This window comes from Loxodonta africana, chromosome 7 (assembly GCF_030014295.1).
Source record: "Loxodonta africana isolate mLoxAfr1 chromosome 7, mLoxAfr1.hap2, whole genome shotgun sequence".
NCBI lineage: Eukaryota > Metazoa > Chordata > Mammalia > Proboscidea > Elephantidae > Loxodonta > Loxodonta africana.
The window spans coordinates 75,442,250-75,454,001 of NC_087348.1; the positions used below are offsets into that span (position 1 = coordinate 75,442,250).

Here is an 11,752-nt window from a genome sequence, read left to right on the forward strand (position 1 = left end):
GAGTGCCTCAGCCTGGCTGGCTCATCCTATCCCTCCTCCTCTACCACACCCAGTGTGGTCAGCAAACATGGTCACCAGTAAAGTGGAACCAGAAGCTACAGGTTAGTAGGTGTCCAGGTGTCAGAGTGGTCCACATACCCAAGCAAAGAAAGTAAGCTTGTGGGAGTAAAACGAATATTTTTTTTCAGGCCATAGATAGAACCTTCTGGGAACTGCCTAGCAGGATCAGTTAAGCCGCTGCATAATCCTAAGAGATATTTCTTTAAAAATAAAGGTTATCTTTTTCCTTCTCCGCTTTGCCTTATCTTTCCAGAGAATGGAAGTTCTAACTATTTATAAAATGTTTACATTTTTACAGCAGCCTGGCTTGGAAGAGTAGGCTAAATCTGTCACCTTCCCTGGAGCCTAAACTCCCCAAGTCCTGACATCATTGTCTCTCCATCTCTCTGGTGGATGCATCACTTAAATGCAGGTGGGAGCTACCCTTGAGCCCTGAATTAACACTTTCCTAACCCCGTTGCTCCCTATTGGATGCTAAAACTACCCATCCCGGACAGAGTTGAAAATGTGGGGACACACATTTTAGATTTTAAAATGAATGAGTTCCTGAAATGCTTATATATTAAATAATGTGAAAGAAAGTGGAAAAGAACAGTATTTACTTTCTTGTTCCCTTATTATGATTAATATGATAAAAAAAATCCTTTTAGCTTGTTTCCAAGCATGGAAAATTCAACAGAGCATTAATTGAGCAGAAATAAGGAATTTAAATCTGAGCTCCCTGAAAAAATTCAGCATTTCATATGCAAATTTGTATAAATTTTTACGTATATGTGTATGTCATATTAGATGTGTTACATATTAGATGTGTCAATGAAAATTGCTTATGAGATGAATGCTAGCAAATAACATTTATCTGTAGGGTTATCATGAGGAAAATGAATTTATATTTCATTTATATGTGAGAGCAATTTTCTTTTCACTTTCCATGAAATGTTGACTCTTAAGGCCCAGTAAAGGTAAAATGTCCTTACTCTGGTAATATTTGAATACTCAGATGATATTTGTTTACATTTGACTGAAAACGGTATAATTATTATGTTCATTGAACGAAATAGCCTCACTGTATAAGTGAACAAAATTGCATAACCACATTTCTCTTATGGCTTAAATATTATCATTTTAATACTATCCATGTGTATAGTGCTCTGTATGTTTTGTTTTTTAATGTAGATAATTGATTGGAGAATTTTGCACCTGAGGTCTTTTCTTACTTTATAAGACCAGATTCAGGAGATGAATTTTTAAGACTAAGGAGTTCCAATGGGAAAGAAAAAGAGATAATATAAACTCAAAATTTAGCTAGTTGAAACCCTTCTTCACACATCTTTGCTTTTCAGGTTTGGAAAATTTAGGAAAACATGGATTCATCTACCTCATAATTTATAAACACAACATTCTCAATTTTCTGCTTTGTTTTGCAGGGGAATCAAGTGTGCACATTGAGTAAAGGGCATAAATTCAGCAGCTGGGGAGGCATTATGGAGAGGTCCCTTGACATATTTTTTTCTGAAAAAAGCAGAATTGATGAAGTGTACTCTAAGACTCTTCAGAGCATCTTCCTTTAAAAACATGAGTGTAATTCATTGGCTGAGAGACATATTGAAACAGATGATGTATATTTACTGATTTTTTTCTGTCTTTAAACTAAAATGACATGAAAATAGTTTGATAAAAATATTCAAGAAATGGCTATGGCTTTTGATTGAAAACACAATTTTCCATTTACATATTGGTACCTGATCATCTTCCTTATCTCAATTAGTGCCAATCTCTTTCTACTGTAGTGGCCACTTGCCTAGACTGGTCTACTGACAGCTCCAGCTACTACCGTCTTCCCAATATAACAATTTCTCAAATGCATCTCCTTCCCTGGCCAGGCTGTACTGTTGCCTTCATTACATTTTCCTGCCTTACAGATGTTAGCCTCTTTGAGGGGATACTGAAAAACAGTCTTCCTGTCATAACTTTAGTGACTTCCTTCTACCTGTTCCTTCTGAACCACAGTGCCATTACTGGGCTTCATGTCCACCCATTCGTTTGGAATTTTGAATAAATACAGAAGAGTTCAAGTTATTTCAGCAAATAGTTGTGGTGTGTCTGTTCTGTGCTGGGAACTGTGGTAGGTGCTGGGGTGCAAAAGCGAAGAGCCATTCTACATTGATTCAAGGAGCTGAAGGTCTAATATAGAGTCTCCTGTTCTCCCTCAGCATTTTCCTATCCACTTTGCTTACTCCCCTCTTGTTCATTACCTGTGCAAGCTTCCTTTCCTCTCCTACTGCCCAGGCTTGCTTCACACCTTTTCTTACTCTTCCTTTATCCTGGTAGTATCTTTCTTTTTAGTCACAGCCAATTTTCCACTTCAATCGCTTAAGAATATGATTGTAACTCAATTCTCCAGAAGAGCTTTCTAGGATAAGTTAAGAGAAGTTGTAAGTATCCAACTATTTTTATTTTTCTAAATTACTAGATCATAAGCAACAAGAAGTTTTTTTTTTAAGCAACGAGAAGATCCCATCGTACTATCTGAAGATTTCATTTGTGGGCAACAGGGACTCCTTAGTTTCTCGATTAATTGAGTTTATTTTTTAATCAATTTGTGGTCTATTTCTTAGCTGTTTAACAAAACCACATAATTAATAATCATATTTGAAAACAGTTTAGGGAGAAAATCTAACAGTTTATGTCATAAGAATTATTTTGGAAGAAGTGTTATAATTGAGGCTTGGGAAAATTATAGTGTGCTCATATCAGTGCATAAATAAAAATACTAAAGAGATTTTTCTTTTACTTATACCCACCAAAAGAAAGAACTCATCTCTAAGAATATTGGAATATTAAATATGTGAAAACAGAAATAAAGAATATGGAAATGATGTATAACTATTCATCTAGATCATTCAAATTATTTAAAACAGATAGTTTTATTTCTCTGGAACATACATCCCCTGGCCTAATCACTGCAGGAAATCCTCTTTTCCCTTTCTTTTTCTCCCTACTTCTATTTTCTTTTCTAAAATTCATGTATGAGTCAGGAAAAAGAAAAAAATCACTCTGGCTGCACTTTCTAGAGACTAAATCAAACCAAACCTGTTGCCGTTCAGTTGATTCCTACTCATAGTGACCCTATAAGACAGGGTAGAATTGCCCCATAGGGTTCCCAAGGAATGGCTGGTGGGTTCAAACTGCCAACCTTTTGGTTAGCAGCCATAATTCATAACCAATGTGCACCAGGGCTCCTTCCAGAGACTGGAAGAATTCAACTTTGACTACAGACCCTTTTTTTAAAAAAATCTTCTAATTTAACTTTATTTTCTGAACAAAGTAAAATCATGCCCTGTATTTAACTGAAGTTTTCTCCCTGCTTATTATTGCTGCAATACTATTTTTTCTATTGCCCATTTTAAGCACACAGTGTTTCAACTATATTTGTATTAAATAAACTTTTTGTGATCTGATCTTAAAACATAATCACCAGCTATAGAAATGTTTTATGAAGAAATATGCTCTAAGACCAGCAAATGACTTCTATAATATTGTCCAGTTTAAGCTGCAAAATGTGTATAATAACATAGATTTTCATGTGTGGGTTTTGTATGCAGCTTCATTAATTTGTAGTTTCACCCAGAATCTTGTTTTTCAGGTTTTTTTTTGATTTTGGGGGTCATATTACTACCTAATTGGCAGTAAGCCACTTCATATTCAATGTATGAAGGACATAGTTATTGACATTCTAGCTTGTTAATCAATTCTTATTAGTCCATGATAATTGATTGGATAAAATATTACTATGAAATACTAGTGGCCCAGTTCTTTTAGTCGTTAAAACACCCAAATTGGATTAACTGTTTGCTTTTTGATTGGCTAGCGAATGGTCTGCTAAATTTCAATCAGATTGGTTATATACACTCTGATAACTCACTATGACTCTTTGCTGTCTAGCATCTTTTTCAGGGTGTCCTTTACTTCCGTGTTCCTCAGGCTGTAGATCAGGGGGTTGAGCATAGGAATTACAAGACTATAAAACACAGAGACCACTTTGTTGTACTTCCAAGAATTTCCTGTTATAGGTTGCCGTAGGTACATGAAAAACAATGTTCCATAGAAGATGATGACCACGGTGAGGTGGGAGGCACAGGTGGAAAATGCTTTGCACTTGCCCTCCGAAGACTGGATTTTGGTAATGGAAAAGAGGATGCAGGTGTAGGAGATGAGGACAGTCAGGAGGGACCCAGTGAGATTCACAGCAGAGAAGATTAAGAGCTGCTCTTCTTTGTTGTGGGTGTCAGAGCAGGAGAGGGCAAGGAGAGGGGGGTCAGCACAGTAGAAGTGGTGGATGATGTTGGAATCACAGAAAGACAACTGGAAAGTCAGAACGGTCTGTATCACAGAGTTCAGAAAACCATAGGTATAGACCCCTATCACCAACTCCCTGCAGACTCGCTGAGTCATAATGGCTGTGTAAATCAGGGGGTTGCAGATAGCCATGTAGCGGTCATAAGCCATTGTTGCCAAGAGGAAGCATTCGGTGGTGGCCAAGGCACTGGAGAAGTACAGCTGAGCAAAACAGCCTGAAAAGGAGATGGTTTTTTTCTTCACCATTAAATTTTGCAGCATCTTTGGCCCAATGGAAGAGGAAAAACAGAGATCAATGAATGCCAGATGACTGAGGAAATAGTACATGGGAGTGTGAAGCCGTGAATCCACCTTGATGAGCAGGATCATGCCAAAGTTTCCCACCAGAGTGATGAGATAAATTACCAGGAATATCACAAAGAGGGGGAGCTGAAGCTCAGGACGGTCCGTGAATCCCATGAGGACAAATTCTGTCACTGTGGTACGATTGCCTCTTGCCATTTCGTTCTCTCATCTGTTGCAAAAAGAATATGCCTTAAAATGAGTAGATACTTTAAAAAAAAGCTTATCAAGTCTTGTTCCAGTCCGAGATGACAAGAATTTGGCTTCAAATACCTAATGGCTAAAGGCTGCCATCAGCCACAAGGCTTCATTCTGCTAAAATAGAAAAATATGAGTTCATCTCTTTTTTGGAGTAGGAAAGATGATAGTGTTTCCCTAGGATAGGTCCTATTTCATGTTAACAGTGGAAGTCTTTTCAGTTCAATTCAGCACACATTTTTGGGCCCCACCTGGGGCCAGGTAATGTGTTTTGTGCTGGGATAAAGAGATGTGTACAGCATTACCCTTGTTGTCAAGTCTATTGGAAGAGTTGATAATGCAACTCCTATTTTGTGTTATTAGGTGATAACACAAAGAATTATTTCACAAGGGGAAGTGATGTAAGTACTATACGAGATATACAGACTGTTGTGGGAGGGAAAGATGAATATGGATAGTAGAAAGAGGAAAAGTTTTATTCATTCATTCTTGTTCATTTATTGAACATATCAAGAACCTATAATGTGCCAGATACTAAGCTAAATGAGAGAAATACATTTCTCCCTTCAATGAGCTCACAGGCTCTAGGAGAAACAAATATGTATATAACTAGTTACAGTTAAACATGTGTAATGGCACAGTGGTTGAGAACTTGGCTGCTAAACAAAAGGCCGGTGGTTCAAATCTACCAGCTGCTCTTTAGAAACCCTGTAGGGCAGTTCTACTCTGTCCTATAGGGTCACTAGGAGTCGGAATCTACTCAATGGCAACAGGTTTGGTTTTGGTTTTTGGTTAGTGTTGTGAAAGGAGGAATATGCTAACTCAGGGGTGCCTGAGTGGTGCAACTTGTTAACGTGCTCATCTGCTAACCAAAAGGTTGCAAGTTCGAGTCCACCCTGGCAATCTAGGCCTGGTGATCTACTTCTGAAAAATCAGCCATTGAAAATCCTATGATCACAGTTCTACTCTACACACATGGGGGTTGCCATGAGTCAGATCAGAATCCACTCTGTGGCAGCTGGTAACTCTTACCCTAACTCAACCTGTGGGTCGTGTGTGTGAACTATGGGAGTTAGGGATCAGAAAATCTTTAAAGAAGTGATATGGAATTGTCCTAAATAATTTTAGACTGGATATTCTAATTACAAATGTAGCACAACTACTTGGTGAAATTTTCAAATAAGATAGAAGAATATAAATTAAAAAAAAAAAGCCTTCTTTACCTACAATATCATTACTTGATAGTATACAATGTTAAAATAGTTTTTTCTTCTTTTTTTCAGTATACCTTCTAGAAAATGCTTAAGTAAAATAAGCAAGTATGACTATACACACACACATTCACTAAGTACAAATGAGATCACAGTTTTGCACCTTGTTTTTCTTAGCAAGTATTTCCAAAGCAACCCTTTTCATAGCCATATTATAATTTGTTAGTGAATTCCCTCTTAATGGATGTTTTCAATTTTTTGTTGTTTTTTTCTTCCTATTTTGAATAAAGCTAGAGTACATATCCACATGCACATATGTAGATAAAAGATAAACCAGTAGAAGAGAAATTTGGGTCAAAAGGGACATTCATTTTCTCATTTGATGAAGATTGACAAAGTAACCTCCAAGAAAGTTGTACCAAGTTATACTCCCAACAATATGACAAAGAATAGCAGTTATCCCCTCTCTTATCCAAAGTTTTAGCAAATTTTAAACCTTTGCCAATATAATAGGTGAATATTGGTGACTCATGTCCTTTAGATTTGTGTGTTTTTAAAAAATTGTGAATAGGTTTTAACATTTTTCAGACACTTATTTTTGCATGTGTATTTTTTTTTTTTTCAATGAACTGTCAGTTTATTCCCTTGGTTAATTTTTCTTCCAGGTGTTTGGTCTTCTAAACATTTTATTTATAATGGCTCTTCATTTATTAAGGAAATCAGCCCTTTGATGTATGTATTGCAAATTACTTTCAGTTTGTCACTTGTCTCCTAGCTTTGTAATGCTGTTTTTTTCCTTTGTGCTGTGCAGTAAGTTTTAAATGGTATGATGCCAGGTTTTTCAGTCTTTTCCTTTTTGAATTCTGATCCTTGTGAGATGGTTTGATAGACCTTCCTCAGATCGAAATCACTTAAAACATTCTCTTTTTTTATTCTAGAGCTTTTCTGGATTTCATTTTTACATTACAATCTTTGATTCATCTGGAACTTAATTTTGACATAAGAAATGAGACAGTCATCTGTCTTTGTGTCTCCAAAAGGCTAGCCAGGTTTCCTTAAAGAATTTATTGATGAAATAATTTTTTCTGCTGATTCTTTCAATTTAAAATACCAGCCTTATTGTATACTGAAGCATCCCTGAATAGTTGGGTCTTTTTCTGATTCTTTCTTTCTTTGCAGTCTCTTCTATAGCTAGAACCAAACATTTAAATACGATAGCTGTATGACTCATTTAATATCTGGTAGCAAAATTTCTATTTTCTATTCTCACATGTACATTTTTCCAGACGAACTTCAGCATTATTTCATCAAGCTCCAAAAATAAAAGTAGCCCTCTTTGTACTTGAAATGCTATTTCATTGAATTGATACGTTAATTTTGGGAAAATGGACATCTTTATAATGGAAACTTCTTTTCTAAAACTAAGATATGTATTTCATTTTTAAAGACTTTCCTCCATAGAGTCTTAAAGTTTTCTTTAAAATTTACAGATATGTATCTTATGTAGTTCTTTTAAAATTTATTTTATCTTTTTGTCACAGGTATTTTACCTTTTTGTCACTGTTATAAATGAAACCTTTTTTAAGTTACATATTCTATTTCAATATTGTTTATATACAAGGAAGCTATTGATTTCTGTAAATTACTTCCGTAATTTCTTCCTTATCATAGTCTCTTATAATGTAAAAGCAATTTTTAGTTGATTGTCTTGGGTTTTTCAGATATACATTCATATAATATGAAAAAAATGTGAATTTTCTCTGTCATTTCTATGTAGTATCTCTCCTTCCTTTCTCATCTCTGATTATATTGGCTAGTACCTGTACAACAATATTAAAAATGGTGAAAATGGTGGGAGTTTGTATCTTTCTACTTCTTGAAGGATGAGTTCTTTAGTGGTACAAGGAGACTCTCAGACACCATAAGACAGATGGATAGCCTGTGCACAGCTACTGAGGTCTGAGAAAGGCAAGGCGTTAAAGAACAGCAAACATTTGGTGTGGTGAGAAACCCGGGTCCCTAGGAGCAGGGCTGTCTTTGACGTTGGCAGGTCCAGGGCAAGAATGACAAATGCAGGCACATACCATAGGCCTAAATATTTAAAAGTTATAAATTCAGCTAATGAATTAATATGTTTTATTCTCCGGCCTTAACAAATACACCTGATATAACAAATAATGACCTGGAAGGTAGGTTTTTGGAATCCTTGGAGTTCCACATTGGAATGAGGTGGTGAGGAGACCCTGTCTCCACCCCACACACATGGCTGCACATGTGTGGACATGGCATCCTATGTATGAGCTCTGTCACTCCCTTGCTAACAACCCTCCCTTGGCCACCCTGAAGGCCTAGGGCTGTGAGTATCAGCAGCATGGTTCACTCCTACAAGGGTGATCTGGGAAAGAGACCCTTGCAGACTCTGGGTGTAAGCTGGGGCCTATTTAGGCAAGGAATTCTAGGGTCTTGGCATGTTTGGGGACTGTGTAGGAGCAAGTGTATATGAAAGAGATTAGTGGAAGACAAGCTGGATGGGAACAGAATGGTGCTGTATTGTGAGAAGCTTTGAATACTGGGGAGATTTTAATAACTATTTCAGTAGTGAATGTGGACTCATTAAACATTTAAGCGGTAGAATGACTTGACCAGTGCTCAGGTTTCAGGAGGTAAATCTGGTAGTGTGGGGGGGATGGTATGAAGGGAGAGAGCTGTCAGGAGAGACACCAGGTAGGATGTTTGCCATATAAGAGATGATAAGGATTTGAAGCAGGGGAATGATGGTAGGAGTGAAGAAAGGAGATAGGCATGAGAGATACTCCAAAAGAAGAGTTTTAGTCACTTGACAATTGACTGAGATTGAGTTTTCAAGTCTGGGAGAACAGGATAATGATAATGTAAGAACTGATAGTCTAATTTTACCTTGTCTGTTTCCTAAGAAGATGTGACACAGTTTAAACACACACAGATATATGAACCAAAATTAATATCATAGAATTCAAAAGTAGAAAATGTAATTGAGGGAAAAAAAGAAACAAATTTTCCTAGTGTATCTATTTAATAACACTTTTGTGAGGTAGAGTTTTTAGCAGCAACAGAAAAGCTGGGCAAGGAGTGGGTTAGGAGGGAAGTGCATTGAATTCAGTTTGAGGGAATAATGGATGTCCATCACAGAGTGGAGATAGTGGATGTCCATCACAGAGTCAGAGCTAGAGATACTGACTTGAGAATCAGCAATGTACAGACGATGGCAAAAGCTGTGGGAATCAATAACATCATTTGGGGGAGAGGAAAAGGTGAAAACAAGGGTTCAAAAACAGACTTTTGGGAAAAGTGTATCTTTAAGGTCTGGGGAGAAGAGTCAGGAGGAAAGAAAAAGTACCTTAAGATGTTCAGGGTAGCTCAGATCAGAAAACAGTAAAAACCAAAACTAAACCAAATCCATTGACATCAAGTTGATTCCAACTCATAGAGATCCTATAGGACAGTAGAACTGCCCCATAAGGTTTCCAAGGAACGGCTGATAGATCCAAACTGCTGACCTTTTGGTTAGCAGACAAGATCTTAACCACTGCACCACTAGGGCTCCAGAAAACAGTAAGGAGCGTTTTAAATATAAACATCTCTGACACTCCTGGTTTGTGGTAGATGTGATCTGTTTTGTTGTGGTCCTATCTCTCACATAACACCTTAAAAGAAAACAAAACTCTGTGATCTTCAGGCATTGAACTTAAACAGTCTTACTCAGTAAAATATTTGCTGTTGTTTTCTGCGGTCTCTGCCATCTAAATGCAGCAAAACATTCTTTTAGGGTCATTTCTAGAGTTGCTCAACTCTTCCCACCTCCATTAGTTTCTGGCTATAATGGTTCCCACTCAAACTGAGATATGAAAATGTTTATGAACTCTGAAAGGGTTCAAAATCCTGATATGCAGATTCTGGCTTCAATTAACAGCTTTTGCATAATAAAGGATTCTTGCTATGTTACCTATTATTGATATGATTTCTCATTTGCCCATAACATTTCTAAAACTTGGTTAATGCATTATTATTTCTAGGTTAAAGAAATTTTCTATTCTATCAGGTATTTATTCATCATTTATCATATGGAAATGTTTGTCTGTATTACAAAGAGCTTCTAATTGAATGCTTTTTCTGAATAGGTTTCACCCAAGCATATAATTTTATTTTCTTCTGCACAGCTAAGTATGAAGCTTACTGATAACTTGATGTTTACTCTATTATTTCTTAGACTATAACTGTATCAGGTGATAAATTTTAAGGAAAAAATAAATCATTAATATTAAATCTTAAATTTAAAATAACATAATAAACCTTTACATTTTAATCTTTATTTAAATAATAAATCTTTAAATATTTGACTTTTGATTTTCTACCTTAGAGAAAATTCGTGGTTACCTTTAAAAATAAATACTGAGTGTTGAGATTTTATTTCTCCCACATTTTTAATAATAATAACCAGTAAGTATCTGAGTAATTTCAATGTGTCAAGATTGGTTCTAAGTGTTTTATATATATTATTTATTTAATACGTAACTATTATTATCCTCATTTTCTAAACTGAGACATAGAACTGTTTAGTAGCTTTCCAAACTCATAAGGACAGTGAGTGAGGATTTGAAACCAGGTAGGCTGACTCCTCTTTTGACATCTTTAAAGTATTAAGAAGCAAAGATGTCACTTTTGAAGACTAAAGTGTGCCTGACCCAAGCTATGGTATTTTTAATAGCCTCATACACATGTGAAAGCTGGACAATGAATAAAGAAGACTGAAGAATAATCGATGCCTTTGAATTATGGTGTTGGCAAAGAATGTTGAATGTACCACGGGCTGCCAGAAGAATGAACAAGTCTGTCTTGGAAGAAGTGCAGCCAGAATGCTCCTGGGAAAAGGATGGAGAGACTTTGTCTCATGTCCTTTGGACACGTTATCACGAGGAACCAGTCCCTGGAGAATGACATCATGCTTGGTAAAGTAGAAGGTCAGCAAAGAAGAGGAAGACCCTCAATGATATGAATTGACACATTGGCTACAACAATGGGCTCGAACATGGCAACAATTGTGAGGATGATGCAGGACTGGGCAGTGTTTTGTTCTGTTGTACGTAGGGTTGCTATATGTTGGAACTGACTCGATGGCACCTAGCAACAATAGGCTGACTCCAAAGCCCTAGATCTAAAGTATACTGCCTTCCCATTTCTGATTTCTGAATATTTATTTATTTCATGATTTTCTTATTCCTATTTTTTCTTGCAATGTTAGACTCCTACGAGAAAATTTTAAACATATTGGAATGAGCTCAATAATACTTCCTTTTAATTTGTTACAGACACATTTAACATTTATTGTTGTGTTTAACTATTACATTGAACTTTTGGCAATCCAGAGTGTTGTTTTGTTCTTTACCATCAATCAATATGGCTGAACAATTTAACTTTGTTAAATGATCTAAGAAAAATTCTTAACTCCTGGCAAGGGAGGGGGACATGAACTACTTAAAGCATCTAATGAAAGCTAAGTATCTGTCCCCAGGAAAGTTTCTTTCATACAAAATTTTGTGTGCAATTTC

General features: G+C 36.3%; 1 protein-coding gene across 1 annotated transcript; it reads right to left on the reverse strand.

The window, feature by feature from the left end:
• Nucleotides 1-3,908: 3,908 nt before the first annotated feature.
• On the reverse strand, nucleotides 3,909-4,933 carry LOC100669666 (olfactory receptor 5M5-like). The gene has a single exon (XM_003412177.3). The coding sequence runs from the start codon at nucleotides 4,915-4,917 to the stop codon at nucleotides 3,982-3,984; it is 936 nt and encodes a 311-aa protein (XP_003412225.2). The 5' UTR covers nucleotides 4,918-4,933; the 3' UTR covers nucleotides 3,909-3,981.
• Between the last annotated feature and the right edge of the window lie 6,819 nt (nucleotides 4,934-11,752).